This window comes from Megalops cyprinoides, chromosome 8, assembly GCF_013368585.1.
Source record: "Megalops cyprinoides isolate fMegCyp1 chromosome 8, fMegCyp1.pri, whole genome shotgun sequence".
Lineage (NCBI taxonomy): Eukaryota > Metazoa > Chordata > Actinopteri > Elopiformes > Megalopidae > Megalops > Megalops cyprinoides.
Window position 1 is genome coordinate 37,761,045 of NC_050590.1, and position 18,413 is coordinate 37,779,457.

At 44.2% G+C, this 18,413-nt stretch overlaps 1 protein-coding gene across 1 annotated transcript; it reads right to left on the minus strand.

The window, feature by feature from the left end:
- Positions 1-4,646: 4,646 nt before the first annotated feature.
- Positions 4,647-17,445, minus strand: LOC118781691 (serine incorporator 4-like). The gene is made up of 8 exons (XM_036534690.1): positions 17,327-17,445; positions 16,918-17,150; positions 14,232-14,391; positions 9,707-9,805; positions 8,798-9,009; positions 7,832-7,958; positions 5,617-5,733; positions 4,647-5,007 (listed from the first exon to the last, which is right to left on the minus strand). The coding sequence occupies exons 1-8, from the start codon at positions 17,443-17,445 to the stop codon at positions 4,794-4,796; spliced, it is 1,281 nt and encodes a 426-aa protein (XP_036390583.1). The 3' UTR covers positions 4,647-4,793.
- Between the last annotated feature and the right edge of the window lie 968 nt (positions 17,446-18,413).

Here is an 18,413-nt window from a genome sequence, read left to right on the forward strand (position 1 = left end):
TCTCTGGTGGACTAAGTGGTCATTGCTTTCATGGACCCTGTGCCGTGATCTGGTGTTGACTGTCTTAGGGTCGCCCTCATGACTATGCCGGTCCCTTGCCTCCCGTCCCCTAGGTATGCTGCCATAATGTTAGCCTGCCGGGGTCTTTCCTTGTTGCACACCTTTTTCTCTGCCCCTCCTCTCCTGCCTCTCTGTTCTACATCCCTGCCATTCTTATCATCCACTAACCACTGTTTTCTGTTTGCTTCCTATTCCCTGCTCCGGGCTCCTGTCCAGAGCTGTAGCCCAAGCGTCTCATCTCATTTTCCAGTCCTGCTACCTCGCTGCCCTGCCCATCAAAGCCAACTGCATTCCAAGACCCGGACATCCTAGGAGACATTCTTATAATCACTCTACTGTTAACTGCTATTGTTTGTCAATAACAAATGTACATTGCATAATTTTGTGTCTAACTCTATCTGCCCAGTGCCGGCCAGAAGCAGATGGGCCCCCCCCCCATGAGCCCGGTTCTGCTCAAGGTTTCTTCCTGATAGGGAGTTTTTCCTTGCCACTGTTGCCTTGTTGGCTTGCTCTCAGGGGGTCTCAGGCCTGGGAACAATGTAAAGCTGCTTTGTGACAACTTGTGTTGTAAAAAGCGCTATACAAATAAAAATGAATTGAATCTTTCTCTCCCTGTACACTTTCACTCATCCCCCTGCTTCTGCCTGGAGCACCGAGAGCTCTTGTGGGTGCCCAACATATGTGACTGCCCCCTGCTGGAGGAGGGTTGCTAGTATTTGCTTTTGGCCCGTCACCATGTCAACCATGAGCACACCCTCAACCGCATCTTGCGGGAGCAGGACAGCTACATCCAGACCTACCGCCCTTGTGTGGACGCTCTACTGCACCCTCTGGAGGAGCTCTACAGTAACCACAGCGAGAGGGCACAATCATATCTGAGGGCTTAGACTTACATGTGGCAGTGTAGTATAATTGTAAGGAGCAGAGCTTGTAACTGAAAGGTTTCTGGTTTGATTCCCTGGGACAATGCTGCTGTATCTGTCAGGAGTGACACAATGCCCAACCAGTTTGCCCTCCTAGGGATCTGCCCACCACAAGAACGCCAGGACAAGGTGAGTAGGAAGCAACTATTTTATTAGGTTAAAAAAAAAAAAAAAAACAATTGTAACAAAACAATTCATAAAATTTGAGACGCCACTATCCCTCTCCCAGCGAAGCCCCTCCCCCTATCCTTCTGTCCACCCCTGTCTGCCCTCCCCGGCTACAAACAGGCGGGAACGCTACCCAACCGCACACACCAAAAAGGAAAAAAAAAAAAGGAATCCCCACACACACACACTTAGCCTCACTACAAACACCCTGTGATCTGGCGTCCCTGCCCACCTGGACACCGGGAGAGAGAGGACTGCTCAATTTCACCACCGGGGGGAGTGCTGCCGCTGCGGGGGAGGCTCCTCACACGCACGCCACACAAGAACAAAACGAAAACGAAAGTATAAGGGGGGACGTAGCTCAGCCCGCGCCACGATGCCGGGCTTCACCTACGTCCCAAAAAAACAAAAAAAAAAATTAAATAAACTCCAGACAAGGCCCCCGCGGGGGCTGGCGGCTCCGGCGGCGACCCACGTCTTCTCCCCAGTAGCTACTCCGCCGGCTCCGCAGGATCACACTGAGGGAGACACAGAGCAGCAGCCGGTCAGCCCTCCCTCTCAAAACTCAAAACCCACTCTGGGTCGTGACTCCCAGAGCTCAAACTAAACGCAAAGAAAAAAACGGCAAACCAAAAAAACAAACCCTAAACTCGGCCGTGCCGGCACGTTCAAAGGAAAAAAAAGAAAAATCAAAAACCTAACTTCACGCTAAAACCCCGTGTGACAACCTCCGTCAGCGTCTCTCCCGTGCTACTCCCACCCACCTGCCTAAATAGTCCTGGTGAAATCACTACGGACAGGCAACAGGTGCGGAGCACACACCAGGCAGCGAACACCGTCATTAGCCAATTATTCCATCAATAATTCCACCCTGCTGCACGCCCGAGCCCCCTCGCTCTCCCAGGGAGTGCAGCGCGATCATGTCAGGAGAAACTCCTGACATATCCTTGGGTACTTAACACTTGCTGTACTAACCTACAATTGCCTTAGTAAATATCCAGCTATATAAACAGATAGCATGTAAAAACCAACCAATATCAGTTGCTCTGGGTAAGGACATCTGCTAAATGGCAGCAATGTAATATATTATGTAGGAATGTGGCCAGTGGTAAGGAGCAGGGCTTGCAACAAAAAGGCCGCTCATTCGTTTCCTCAGTGGGGCACTGCTGTTGTACCCTTGGGGAAGGTACTTAACCCACAATTGCCTCAGTAAATATAAATGTTTAAAATTGTAACCTGTTTAAGTTGTTCTGGACAGGAGCCTCTGCTATATGTCAATCATGTAATGTAATGTAGCATGTACACACACTACACAAACAAATACGCACACTGGTAGATACACACACACACACATACAGATACATGTGCACATACGGACACAAAAGCAAATATTGAATATCAAGATCTGGACTATTGCATGGGTCTGGCACTGTCTCAGAGAAAGACAGGATATAAAGAGAACCCCATGGATTCATAGTACATGTATCCATCACCTTGAAAATTCAAGGAAGGACCTACCTGTATATGTACACATGCCAAAGAGATCTACTGCTATATTCTGGGAAATGCAGTCACTGCTACATTCTAGTAAATGTAGGCCCCATTACACACTAGAAAAAACCATCCCCACTGTATACTAAGATGCACAGTCCCTATTGCATGCTGAGAAATGCAGTTCCTGTACCAGTCACAGGAAGGACAGTCAGATCTGACTTACATCAGTATGGACTAACAGCTGTCAGTTCTGTGTGTATGAATGACTTACAATAATGGTCTCATTATCAGTATATCATTTCTTCCTACACCCCTCTCTTTTTCCTCCATATGTGTTCATAAGGGCCGACAACAAGTAGACACCTTTTATAAGGATTTATATTTGTGTGTTGTAAGATAAAGTATGTTGTCAGACAAAACTATATGACCTTTTGTAAAGGTAATGTAAAGCCAAGCACTGGTGAATTTACTCCATTCTCTCAACCCCATCGAGGTCTGACATGGTAGGCAAATCCAACATGAAGAAAATGATGGAAGAGATAGACTTCAGCATTCCATGCAGCTATTTCAGTAATGTTGAAATCCAGTTTATATTCATAAATCAAAGGGGAACTACTCAGTGTAATCATGTGACTAATTTATGTGACATATTTTGTATTTCCTTTCAAATAAATCATACAGGAGTATGCATTATATTTATTAAAACATGTCTTTAACATGAAAGACTTCCTGATTTCTCACATCATTGTGGGGTGTATGCATGACAGCAGAACATACAGATGCACAGGCGCATTCCAGAAGCTTGTTAATGGCATTTAAGCCTCACACATTTACATAATGAGGTACTTTTAGGTGGAAACTCAGATGTTTCTGCCCACTGGGTATTTTTTTGCACTGCTTCTATTTAAAGTAAGGATTTGGGAATCACAGTTTCATGCATACACCCTAATAAGTAAACAAGAATAGTTATATGTCTTTTTCAACCTTCATCAAGAACAAATTTAGTCCACATCCTTACCATGTGTAACACCAAATGGGGAACAAATCCTATGACCAAAAGCTACTATCCTCTTCAGTTTTGTAGTATTTTCCTTGTAATGAAAGTAGAGAAGTGGTGGCATCATTGTGACCAGTTTGAATGGTGCTATTAAAATACTGGTATTTTTACAGATTGCATTATTGCATGATGACCATGTGTCATATAGACTGGTCAGATTAACTTGTTTTGGAGCTCCAGGCAGACTGAGTAGTACACCTTGTTTTTCACTGTTGTGGTTGCATAAACATACTACTGGAGCATACTGCATACAAGCTGCTTGCTGTTATTTCTACACAAACTGCTTGAACCATGCAGCACAGGCAGGGAGGACCATTTCAAACTGGCAATTGCGCTGTTTTTCCCAAATAAATTCTGATACACATACTGGCATTTTTATGGCACAGTGTGGGGTGTGAGTTTCACTGTGGGATATTACATGAAGACACACTTCCTTATGGCTGGGTGTGGCTTACTGTGGAACTACTGCAGAACAGGGATTGGATAAGAGGACATCATGGTGATGGGATGGTCACAATGACACCGCAGCCATAGCTGTCAGAGGGTCAACTTTCAGAGACTAAATGGATGGTTGTATGGTGTTCTGACAGAAGACACCACTTTAAAAATGAACAGCTTCATCCAGAGATAGCTATAGTTTATATACAGTGCTTTATAATTATAGTTTATAGTTTACTTTTATCAAGCTCATTTGTGTAAAAAAAACAACAAAAAATTCATCGCTATTACCACTGAGTAATAATCCAAACTTCCCTGTCTCTCATTTCATATTCCACAACAGGTGTGCAGCCCCTGTAGAGGTGGGCAACAGTAACCTTCTTAGTGTGTGTCAAACCAGGTTAACATGATGTATCGCCCACACAGCCTGCTTTATCTATGTGAGGGAATGCAGATTACTGTCTGCAGTGAGACCTGCTCTCTAAGCACGCTGTGCCTGTGGGATGAGGTCAAAGTTGGGGTCGCGGTTGAGTATGAGGTCGCATTGTCTCCCTGCTGGGTGGTCCCTCTCCGGTGCTGCAACTTTCTCATGTCACCCCAAAGTGTTGATGTGTTGCCTTGACACGGTGGCGTGTTGCTGTGGTACCACTCCATCACACCTTGATGGTGATGGAGTGGTGGGTGGTGGGCTGTCTCCTGATTCTGTACTGACCCGGCCGTGTTCTGTTCTCAGGCCGGCGCCAGCACAATGGGCCTATAAGCAGCCAACGGTAGAGCAGCATGCAGGCCCAGCATGAGGACACCTTCACCCAGAATGTGGACCAGTTCCCATGGGTAAAGGTGGTCTCCAGCACAGCCGACTCATAGCTGCAGGAGGGAGAGATGCAGTCACAAAAGCATTCACATGTAGTCAAATTATTATATAAACCCTGGGGGGGGGGGGGGGGCCGTGTAGCATGGTGGCTAAGGAGCAGGACCCGTAAAGGAAAGGTTGCTGACTCGATTCCAAATGGAGGCACTGCTGCTGTACCCTTGGTCAAGGTACCTAACCCACAATTGCCTCAGTAAATATCTAGCTGTATAAATGGATAACATTGTAAAAAAAAAAAAAAAACTTGTAATTGATGTAAGTTGCTCTGGATAAGCGCGCCTGCTAAATTCCAATAATGTAATGTAATGTAATGTAAAGGACAATGTTCACATAACAGGAAAAATGGGTTGATTTACATTATTCCCACCTTTGTAAGCTTTGACAAAGTGATAAAGTAACAGATGATTATCCAGACAGTGCTTTTTCACATATAAATGAAAATGTTAAAACAATGACAGTGTAATAATTGGATATAAATATCAGTATTACAGTGGTGTTTAAAGAGCCAAAAAATACATGAAGGTGGACATGAAATAATCTTTCACTATCAGCATTTAGACACTCTTGTTCTAAACCCCTCCCTCCTATGTGACCTTCGCCCTGACCTGAACCAATTGGTGAGGGTCATCATGACATAGAGGGAGGCAAGGAAGAAGACAAAGTGGAAGAAGAAGTAGCTGTAGGTGAGGCGCTGACGCTCCATGTGGATCACCTGCTGGCACCTGTGTCATCTATGGGGGAACAATGGGAGGGCGGTTATGATCTCACAAGGCCTTAGTCAGTGGATTACCAGTGTGACAACACTAATGGTTCACACTACAATAATGAGCACAAATAATGGCTTCCAGCTCCCAGTGGAATACCAATAGATTCTCTGAACTCACCTTTCTCTTCTTCAGGGCAACAGAAACAACAGGTTGCTTTCTGTGAAGACAGGACAAGGGCTAGGTAAAACTTACAGAGGGACAGGTGAGGGTTTTAGAGGTACAGGTAAGTTTCAGAAGGTGAGGGTCAAATTGGGAAAGGTCACATTAATCAGATGGGGTGGATGGATAGTTGTGATAACTCTCACACATCGTGGCGTATGAGCCTTTTGAGTGGAAGCAGGTGAGCTTTAACAGAAAAGCTTTAACAGAAAAGCTGACTTAAATGTTAACTGAACTGAACCTGTTAGAGACTGTTGTGTGAGATTAATAAGGGCCACAATTTATACAGGGATCATCCAGCTGTAAACACCTTTCTAATTCACAGTGGTGGTGTTGCCTCATGAAATTTGCATTGCTCCAATTATAATAAAGAGATTGGGTCACATTAAACCATTCTGAATTTGCAGTAAGAACGATACTGAAAAGTTAATCAATTCTGTATTCATTTCATTAGTTGAAAAACCTTCATTGAAAATAAATGCCAGTTATTAATTCATTAAGTTAATTCACTAAATTTGCTGAACTGAAATTGAATTGATTCATACTATTAACTTTGCAAAAGTCTTTTAGGTATAATTACAATTTCAAAGGCACTGCAATCATATTAGACATATAATGAAGTAAAAATGAATCAGCCTCAAATGGGTGATCCATATTATAATTTAAACACCCTGTAATTATGCAGAGGCCAAAATCTGGTTTTGGATAGTTAGCCGTGCAAAGGTACATTTTTGTCTCTCCTGTTCCATGCTCAGCTCTGCAATTGGCCCACACACACATTCATGCCCTTACTATTAGTTCCCACCCATCAGTCCAGCAGCTGTCACCAAGCAACAGCACCAGCACTCTGGAGCCCTCTGGAGCAACCTTACCTGGAACTTGTAGCGATAAACTTTAATTATCCAGAATGGACCAAACACCTCTGCCAGGTATGAGACCTCGTTGCTGGTCCAAGAAACAGAGAGGAGTCAGTTCTCCCTACAACAATCATGGCAAATATTAACGGTACAAAGAAACAAGAGTTTTCTGCCCAAATTGAAGCCAACAACAGCAAGTTGGAATAAATGCCAGTAGCCTATGAAATAGCACCTCTCTACTTCCCCTGTCTTTAAACTGATGACTCATCTTCTTTTTTTTTGGATGATTTTCAGAATTAACAAGTTTAGCAAGTAAAGTAAGAATAATCTATTTGCAGCTAATTCCTTTCAGCTGTACTGCATCAGATGTTGTACCACTACATTTCCATACCACAACACATCATACTTTTAAATAATTTTAACTAGAACAAAGAAATATGATTACACGAAACAACTGTGATGTTAAGCACGAGATAGCTGGGTTTGACCCAGTTGTTTATTCTTTTTGCTAAAATTATTTCATGTAGAAATGTCACGTTAGATACAGACACAGGAGTAAGCAGTCGACTGTTGATTGGTGATCTTTATTTGAGCTGGTAGGCTTGTTCATAAGATACAACTGCAAACACTTCCAGCATAATAATTGAGTGAACCAACATTTTCTGGCTCCCCCTGTTGTTTGATCACTAGTCTGGAATTTAGAACTGCTTTTTTCCTCTATGTGCTCTGGCTCAGGTCATGGAGGGGACAGGGTTATCGGATACGCCTCCTGCCACCTGTAGGATTTTACGCGTAGTATTGTGATGTATTTGGCTTCCGGTGCCTAGCCGGGTTGCACAAGATTAACTTGTGGAAGGGCTTGAATGGTGTTATGCTCATACTCACTGGTCTGGGAATGCTGTTAGCCTGGTCTGACACTGTTGCATATTTAACTGAATGGTACACTTATTTTATATTGTACTGGAAGTTATTCTGTATAACAGCTTCTGCTGGATGCATGTAATGTAATGTAATGAGATGGGCAGAGCCACACTCACCATGCGAAGAGCACACAGCAGTACATGATGACTGCTCCAATCACTGCAACAGCATTCCCCTCCTTCTGCACCCTATCCTGCCCCAAACTAGGGTAACACATCATCACTGTCTGTCCCTGGTACTCCACTGTAAATAAACACACACATACACACACACACACACACACACACATATAAACACATAGATGATCACTGTCTACTCTCCTCCCTCCATTCTATGTACAACCACTCTACTACAGGGTATAAATCCATGTCACTTTGTCATTTCATTACCCTAACAAATAGTAGACTACACATCACACACATAGTACACATCAACCACCAATTTCTGATACATTGCTTGTAATTTTTTTACATTATTACTACAGGATATTTGCTGAGGCAATACAGGTTAAATACCTTCCTCAACACTAGTGGCCTGTTTTGTTTTTGGATTGAGAGATAGAGAGTGGATGCCAGTGTGAGATGGTGTTTCATTTCATGGAGAGAATGTGTTAGAGGGGTCTCTCCAGTGATCAGACAGGATGTCTGCTCTGATTGTGCTCTGATCCAGGAAGTTTCAGAAAAGAGCATGTAGAGCACCACAAGCACCTACACACACATACACACACACACACACACACACACACATAACCTCAGTGGGGAATACAAGCCCCTATAGAGGGATCTACAGAAGAACAGGTCAGCGTGTGTAGGAGTGTGTAATTATTCCTTCGGCTCATACAGCTTTTGTGTTATATATGGTGTCTTATGCAGCATAATTTTAAATGGCCACAGTTTGACTGTATGTAAGCATCCATGTCAATGATGGCATAGCAAGTTGGGGCAGCCCCTAAGAGGAGCGCATACCTGTCTCAGTGTGTGTGTGTGTGCATATACTGTATGTGAGTTACTGAATTGATTGAAAGAATGAGAGTTAGTGAGACAGTGGGTGTGAGTGAGTGAGTGAGTGGGGGTGGAACTCACTCTGTTGCATGCAGGGTGTGACTGTGATGAAGGACATGAGGCTGCACAGCCCCAGGTTGCTGCACAGGAGGACTTTGTTGAGCTGGCAGGCGTCTGGGTGGGTGTAGAACTGGTACATAAAAGAGAAGGCAGTGCCAGCAATGCTGTAGAAGAACAGTGTGGCACACAGCACTCTCAGGTACCTGCGTTTATCTTCAGCAGCACCTGTCAACCTGAGGGTAGAGCCAGAACAAATACTGTCCACTGCCACTCTGATCACCCTACACTGATCCTGCCCACAATAAGCCCTGTCCAAGCATAGCCCACCCATACTAACCCCGCTCAAGCCCCATATCAAGCCCCGCCCCCTTTAGTGATACCATTACCCCACTGGGAGTGTGAGCTTGATCTGCAGTGAAGTTTCTTCTTCCTTTACTTTCCTTAAAAGAGGAAGGGGACATGATATAGAGGCAGAAATTTCTGGAAACACATTAGAACAAACTACCTTTCAAGGATGGAGAAATGTGCCAGAGAGAAAGACAGTGGAAAAGAAAGCAATGAGAGACACACTGAAGAGATGACATGGATATGAGTGCAAAAAGTATTTCTGATCCACACTGCACTGCTCAAAGGTTGAAGCCCAGATTAGAGGAAAAACACAGTACAGTCACAGATTAGAGGAGAGAGTATAGCATAGTACCTGATTTGACATCAGTCCATGCAAAAAACTTGCACCTCATCTCACAGCAAATACTCCAACTAGTCTAACAACTGCACAACACATACAGTAGACAGTTTTAAATCCAGCGCAGTGGTTTTACCAACTCTTGCCACGTAGCAATCCACTCTCCCTTCACGCACACAGATAAACACATACACACACACACACACACACACACACACACACACACTCACACCACAGCTCCTCACCAGTTCTTGTTCCAGGTGTGGGCAAATGCTGTAATGAGGATGAGCTGAATCAGGATGAAGGCAAATCTCCCTACCACACCTACATAATGCCAGACTGGACTTGGCAGAGAAATAGGCAGAGATGTTAAGTTAACCAGTGTCATTCTGCTCTTATAAAGAGCACACTGTAATCTACAGCCTTGGGAGGTCCTAAACTGAGGAATATCTGCTTTAAAATTCTGCTTTACAACTGCTTTACATAGGCTACAAGAGTTGTGACTGCCTCTGTGGATGTGCAGCACCATCTTCTGGTATTCTCTGGAATAAGTATGCATGTGTGTACATGCATGAGTACGAGTGCGTGTGTGTGTGTGTGTGTTTGTGTGTGCATGCTCACCATGCAGGAAAGACTCAGTTGGGATGAAGAAGGCAGCTGTACACATTCCTAATAAAAAAATGAACTTCAGACACCAGAATCTGCCAAAAAAGAGAGAGAAAAGGTGTAAGAGGCAAGAGAAAGGAGGAAAGAGAGAGAGGAAAATGAGAGAGAGGTGAGAGGAAAGCTATGTGTGGCGGGGGTCACGTTCACTTTAAATCTCAGGTAGTCTCACGGTGGTCATGTGACATGACGCGACACCGGTAGTTCGCAGCACACAGCTCTCTTTTGTTGTTTTAAATTTCATTCAGGCGGTAAACGCCGAATGAATAGCATCTGCACAAGTTCGCTGTGCTGGCGGTGAGAAAAACGGATAACTAAGACCGGGTTGTGGGCCCGTTGAGTTTTAAGACCGAGCGATTTGAAAGTAGGTATCTCTTGGTATTTTCCCATTCATTGTTAGTCAATCTGTGTACCTTACTTATGCACTCGCGTTATCTGTGCCATAGTTTCACTTGAGGAAACTTGGAACGGAGGACATCACTTTAGAGCAACGTTTGTTTGAAACTGAAGTTTACAGAGGTAATTTATACAACGTGTATTTAAGAGTGTTTTGTGGGCTAGCTATGCTCTATGCATGGCGATTGTATTTATATTTTATTTATGGCGTTTGTATTTATTCTGTGACTCTAGAAATGTAATGTTATGTGTGGCTGCTGTTAGTTTGCCAATGGTTGTATTTATGCTATTTATGGCGACCCTGTGCCCGCTATGCATCAAGTATATGATGTTATTTATTGGTACTGCAGGTTATCAACGATTCCCGTGTGCCTGCCTGATCAGGAAACAAAGGCAAACTACAAACATTAAGGTAGCCCTGTTACACATTGTGATATTTGTCTTTTTAAAACTTTATACAGTGGATTTGAGACTGATGTTTCTATCCTCTTTTGTGTTTTGTTTCTTTAGAATGTTTATGTACCCACTGTTTTCCCTATCATTATTTTGTAGTCAGTGCTCAACTTAGGAGGCTACACAGGCCTACTACTAACTATTACTGTGCCTGCTAGCTGGGCCTGTAGCCTCAAGGAAATCTCATTGTGAAACCACCTCCAATCTTTCATTTTGTTGGTTTTGTTTTCTTATTTTCTTTTCTTTTCTTTGGTCGTAGCTGTGGCTGGGAACTTTTCCATGGGGAAGTAGATTGGGTTTCTGTACCTTCTCGGTGTGCTGTGCTGTGTAAAGCCTAGATTAATTAAGTAGCCTATGGCTCCTGCTTGGTGTGTAGTGAACCAGCCTTCATGATTAGGCTCCTGTTTGGTGTGTAGTGAACAGCCTTTGTGCTTTGGCTCCTGCTTGGTGTGTAGTGAATAGCCTCTGTGATTTGGCTCCTGTTTGGTGTGTAGTGAACAGCCTTTGTGATTTGGCTCCTACTTAGTGTGTAGTGAATTCCCATCAAGGTTGCCTTATTGTAGGGTGTACTTCTGGTGCAGCCCTTAGTCTCTCCACCGGGTTAGTATAGCCACAGCTGATCTGTTTATGACTTTTATTTACGTTTATTACTTTTTTTTTGTATACTTCATTACAGTTTTGATCCATAAGCTCTGCATTTTTTAATGATAAAAATAAATAAATATCACATGAATGCACACCCCTTAACCTGAAATATCAGAAATTAAAGTGATTTATTTTTTTTTCATACACAAGCCTCCTCCCTTTCTTTATTCAATTAAATTGAATGTTTACACCTGCTATACTCTTAGTGACCTTGTGGGGGTTACATATTTGGCGCTGCAAGCAGGGTCAAATATGTCCTATATGCAACCACTGTTTTCCCACACTACCATAAACTCACTACTAACCACCTCCAAGTAACAGGAAGTAACAGCGCCCACAGCAAGAGAACAAGTAGCTGGGACGAACTGAAGACAGCCAGCTGGTATACGTAAAGTAGGGCCTGGTTGAACTATGGCCCGACCAATGCACCCAGAATTAGAGATGCGATCTAGACTTTGACATTCAGAAAGTGCTCGCCTCCATCCTTTGCCTGCTGCTTGGACTGGAGGGTACTGGAACATCTGCTGGCCATGCTCCCGAAAAAGTTCTGTATAACAGCTGCGAATGGCATTCATCCCTAGCAAGCCTGGAACTGACATTTTCTGTTGCTTAGTAAGAGGGTCCAGGGAGTCTTTGACCACTAGCACTCCGATCTTCGGTAGCACTCTACCCAGGACCTCCAGGTCAAGTTCCAGGTAGCCAAGGTATGGAATGGCTAGCCCGTTAGCCGCTTTAAGTTGGAGCCAATCACATGACTGCATATCTTCTGCAATTCGAGGCTGAATGAAGTCCTGGAAAAAGCTCTCTGTTACGGTGGTAACCATCGAGCCAGTGTCTAAAAGGCAACGAGTAGTCACACCCCCAAAACGAACATCGATAATGGGGCAGCTTCCGATGAGCTGTGAAGTCGGTGGGGACAGGACTGCATGTTCCACAGAGCCCAGTAAAACCCCTCCCAGTGCCTGGCTCCCAACACCGGAGGGCGCTAGTTTCCCTGTACCACCCCACTATTGGTTACACCTTCAGCCTGGCCCCCCCCTGGCAGATTCACTATGAGGCTCGGGCCCTGCTGGAAGTAACGCTCTGCACACTCTGGCTATATGACCTGCTTTATTACAACGCATGCAGATAGGTTTACCATCCGCCTGATAACGGTAGGGGCGAGACCGGGGGCCAGGTGGACGTTGAGAGGGACTGGGGTCTACACGTGCCTGCCCCAACTGACTTAATATAGCATCCAGCTGAGCTTGTTGCTTGCGAAAACACTCTTTGAGCTCCGTGAGTTCTGAAACTGGGCCAACAGTAACGGCGTTGGTATCTGCCTCATAAGAGTTACAAGAGTAAGCACGAGCTCGAGGTGGCTGGGTACGTCTATTCAACCACTCCAGAGCTTCACGGCGTATAGCACGAAAGGTTAATGCACGGTTAGACTGGACTGAATTTTACTTCCCTCTTAGCTTCCCCATCGAGCAAATCATACACAAACAAGGCCTGTTCTAACAGAGGGGCTGGACGGGCAGAGAGTGACCGTCGCGCCTCTTCAATCCAGTCCTCCACTGAAATATTATCAGCCGATCTCTTGCCTGAAAACCTGGGACACTTGCGCTCCCGGGGCACACACACCAGTCGTTCTGTGGGTGCCTGACCTGGCACGGTGCTGACAGGTTGAGCAGGTGGCTGTTGAGAAGAGCCTGCTTCTTCCCCAGGAGGCGGAGTCTCTCGGAGTCGTTGATTGTCGGCCTGCAGCTGCTTTACTAGCTCTGTGAGAGCCCTCACCTGGTCCTCCAGATTTTCAGCGGTTGACATAGTGAGGAGAGGCCTGGTGTGCTTCGATGGGTAATATGTCCTATATGCAACCACTGTTTTCCCACACTACCATAAACTCACTACTAACCACCTCCAAACAGACAAGAAACTGAGAAACAAAAATAGCAACAATTACAAAAACAAACCAATGAATAAATACACAGCCTCCAACCCTGCTCGCAGCGCCAAATATGTAACCCCCACAAGGCCACTAAGAGTATAGCAGGTGTAAACATTCAATTTAATTGAATAAAGAAAGGGAGGAGGCTTGTGTATAAAAAAAAATAAATCACTTTAATTTCTGATATTTCAGGTTAAGGGGTGTGCATTCATGTGATATTTATTTATTTTTATACACAAGCCTCCTCCCTTTCTTTATTCAATTAAATTGAATGTTTACACCTGCTATACTCTTAGTGACCTTGTGGGGGTTACATATGTAAACCTGTGCTGCATTAAACACATAGGCAGAGCATTTGGACAGGAAAAGCACCATGGCTCAACCTGACCCTGATAACTCTTTCTCAGGGAAAACTCAGTGACACACAACACTGCTTCTCACACTAGGAACTAAAACTGCCAGGACTCAGAAACACATCAGACATACAAAAAGTCAAGGTACAAACTCACTGATCTCTATAATGTGTGCATCTACTGAAGTAATGCGCTCTGTGAATCCAGCCTGTGCCATCCAGAAGACTTAACAGACCAATGCAGAATCTGCACAGCATTGAGACACAAGCACGAGTTCACTACACTTTGCCATCTGCCTAGCCTCAGCTGATTGGATGATGATGGTAATGTGGCGGGGGGGGGCGGGGGGTATATTTATGTTCCACTGACCCATTGTGTATGAGTGCACGGCTGGACTTGACATTGATGAGGAGGAGCGCCATTGTCAGGTGGAAGCAGGCAGTGCCGAAGCACACCCTGTACACCACTGAGTATCCCACCAGCACATCACAGCCTCAGCCACCACGGACAGGGTCGCACAAATGCACCAAAAATGGCACCTGAAACATACAAGTGCCCAGGTTATTCAGTACAATACTCTCCTGCTAATGCATGGATGGTTACTGCATCCGTGCATTAGTGCAGCAATCTATTAACGTGTTAAAATATTAAACTCACTGTGTTAATGAGGCAGAGAGTGAATGTGTGGTTAGTTTGTGCTTTTGGCAGTTTTATTTCTGGGTGCACTCAGAGGGTTGATGCAATTGGTGTGCTCCCTGGAGGGGGATTAATAGGATTGTCATTGAAAGTGACTTATGACAGCAAACAGCAGTCTGACCAGTGTGCATGTCAGTGGATTTGCTCAATTTGGGCTACTAGGGCAGCAGTTGTCTCAGATGCAGAGGGTTATTTTTGGAAGCCCCCCCCCCCCCCCCACACACACACACACACACACACATACACACACACAGCAGAACTATCTGGATCTGGAAACTTCTGCATTTTTGGACAGACTGGATCTCCAAAAGAGCTAAGAGTGTAGAAGATTGTCACTATATGACCCCAATGAAACTCTGTGGCAGCACAGAGATTTCATATACTCCAAGACTTCATATATTCCCAGTGAGTTCATATACTTGCAGATACTGTACAGTATTTCCTATACTCACAGAGGTTTTCTAAACTCACAGAGAGGTCATACACCCAGAGAATTATCCTAAGCAGTCATATGTTTTTGCAGACACTGAGTTTGCTGAAGTCAGTAATGCACATGGTCTTCATCCCTGTGCCCATTACCCTCGCCTAATTGTGCCCCTTTAGCTGCTTTGAAGATTCCACCTTCATTCATGCTTTGAAGCATGAATGCATTCATGTTTTTCCACAGAGTCAGGAAAAGAGCAGACAAAGAGTGAGACTTCTGCTTACACTACTGATGGGGTGGACAGACATGGCCTGAGACATGCAGGCTCTGCAACCTCACTTGACCCCCTGCCTGTGCTACATTAGAGCTCTCACAGTATGAGAGTTCAAGTTACATTAGAGTGAATGGATCTTAGCTTCCCCTCTGTGACACTCTCAAGAAAGGGAAACAGCACAAGGCTTTAATCATGTGAACACAGGGAACATGTCTCTTTCTCCTCAAGCACCAACACCAAGAGCAAATCCTGATTAACAGCTGGCACTGATATGAATGAACAAATCAATGTATGCGCAGAGAGACACAGGAAGACTGTTTGTACTGTGTTGTGCCACAAAAAGCCATTGCAGATCTAGCTGGTATACTGCAGCATAATGAATTTGCAGAAGCCACATCCTCTGTATCTAGGGTGACCACCGCCATGACACTGAAAATGAAAGTTAGGACAAAGGTCCAAAAGTGAGGACACACGCGAAATCGGGGTAACATTAGTAGGGAATAACATTAGTACCAAAACCATTTCCATAGAAGGCAACTATTTATTATAATAACATAGTAACATTTGTGTTTTTTTGTGCTTTTTTCACATCAGTCAACAATTACAATTTCCAACATTCCCATACAAGGCAAGTATTTATTATAATAACATAGTAACATTAGTTTTGTGTGTGTGTGTGTGTGTTTTTCACATTAGTCAACAAACCCACCTTTATGACCCAGTAACTTTTTAGTAACTTAATCCATGAACATGGATGGTATAGGCCCAGGGCACATACATTGCAAAATAACACAATGACAGTGAAAAAACCATGCTGTTCTTACGGAACTTGGAGTAGAGAGCAGCAATCTGTGATTTAAAGATCATTAAGATATAAAAAGGAAATAGGCCCACAGAAAGGAAACAGTAACAGTCTACAAAAGAATGTCCATTTAGGCCTATCCACAGGCACTTGGATTGGGGCACTGAAGTCTTTGCCATGGCAGACACCACTTTGATCCTCTTACAGTGATCCCTGGGCAAAAGCCAAGATATAATTTTGGTTGAGATTCTGAATGACAATTTTTAATTACCATTGTTATAATTTTAACGATGCTAATGGCATGGGGATAACTACTCACCAGAGATGTTCTACTTTTTGTATTTCAAACCTTTCCTTGCTGCCACCAAGAGAGCCTTGTTGGCAAGGAACTTGGGGTACATTTCTGTGCATTCCTGTGAAAGGTTAATGCAGACCTGGAGCTCTGCCGTGACAGAATCCACCTCAAATCGGTTCCTTTCATTCCGCCATGCAGTGGCCATAAATGAGAATACTCTGTCCGTGTGAGCGTTACTGCAGGCGATGGATAACAGGTAGGCACTGATTGTCTTCAAGTTCTTCAAGGGGACATCTGATTGTCTGAAGAGTTTTAGATATCTCTCCTCAGTGCTCCAATTCTCCATTTCTGCAGAGCTGCTGAGAATTTTTTCCACAAAGGAATACTCTTCATATAGGCCATCCATGTCAGTATCCAGATTTCAGGCATTCACTGCTTCAGAGAATTGCTCAAATGGGATTGCATGTTTCAGACTTAATTTTGCCATTTGACTGTGGAAACCTTTTTCAGAGAAATCATATCTCTCACCAAGGTACTTGCAGGCCCTTTCATAGACAGCACCAAAGTCAGCCTTACATCTCCTTGCCAGATCCAGAGTGAGCTCTTTCAGCTTGTTATTGACAGTGAAGCCAAAGTAGTTGTCCCTCAGCCTTCTTTCAAGCTGGTCATTCAGATTGGACATGAGCTGGTAGATGGAGGTGACGCAAAAAGATTTAGCTTCCAATGCCTCAATGCAGTCAGTGAATAGCTTAAGAGCATGGCTGAGCAAGAAAAAGTATAGCTCAGCCACATCAGAGGCACTCCCTTCTCCAAAACATTCCCATAATGCCTTGGAACAGGCATCCTCTCCTAAACTTTTGAAGTAACTAGTAAGTGGTTCCTAGTACTTAATTATCCTGTCCACAGCTGGCAGTAGCTACAGCCACCGTGTCATTACATGACACAAAAGTTCATGTCCAGGAACTCGCAGAATTCCTGCAGCTGCGCTGACTGGGTGGCTGAGGTGCTGAAATGACTGTAGACTTTGAGCACAATATTTTCAAGGTCAACGTTCATTTTGGATGCAGCATATTGGCTTGTATTGTGCAATGAGCAATGCAGTTGGCAGACTGAATGCCTTTCTGGGCCAGGTTAAGTTTCTGGAAAACACTGTTGTGTCTGCCATAGTTAAAGCTTGCATTGTCTGCTGTGTAAGCTGAGACTTTTTTCACCTCCAGACCAGCGGTTTCGAGCTTCAAAATTAATTGGCAATGGCTTCCGAAGTATCATCACTATCGCTATAGAAATCAAGCAGGGCGCATTGAATTCCAGTTTCAAAGTGAAAATATCGGAGGACTATCGGAAAGCATTTGGCTGCCCCCTTGTTCGAAACATCAGAAGCGTGGGAAAAATGGATGTTGTTTTCTTTAATGTAGTTCACGTGTATGTCTGTAGAGTATGGGGCTAAAACATTGGAATACAATGCTTGTGCTTTTGTCCTGCTGAGTGTAAGTGCTTTGGCGACCATAGAGTCTTCATAGGCCTGTCTATCAAGCTTAGCGCAACAGTCCAGGCTCCTGTGGGAAATGGTGATGTTTCACCAAGTGAAATAGTTTAGTTAGCTCTGCAGCTGTGGTTTTATCATCCAGTATAGTTACTGCTGGAGCAAAAAACAATGCCACAGAGGATTGCCCAGCAGATCTGGCTTTCTCCTTGTGCCTGTCTGTGACAGCATGCCTTTCTAAGGCACCCTTTCCCCTGGAGCTGACATCAATGTCTGTTTGACACAGTTTACAAAATGCATGGTATGCATCTGTCCTGCTTTTGGTAGCAAACTGGTGTTCAGAACACAATGCAGAGTTGAAAGACGTCTTTCATTTCGGCATATGCAACTTATACTGTCAACTAGTGCAGCAACGGCATTCATTCAATCATGACGGGGGTTATCGACTACTTCGTGAAAAGGAAATGGGTGGAATTTTGTGATGTTCCATGCTACAGTGGTGGCGGAGGGTCAGAAATGATGACACGTAACAGCGGTGAGT

Coding starts and splice junctions, on each gene's coding strand:
- LOC118781691 (XM_036534690.1), bottom strand. CDS start 17,445: ATGAACGTTGACCTTGAAAATATTGTGCTCAAAGTCTACAGTCATTTC. Junction 17,151..17,326: donor GACATGAACTTTTGTGTCAT/GTAATGACACGG, acceptor TTTCTTGCTCAG/CCATGCTCTTAAGCTATTCA. Junction 5,734..7,831: donor TGCTGTGTGCTCTTCGCATG/GTGAGTGTGGCT, acceptor TAGATGACACAG/GTGCCAGCAGGTGATCCACA.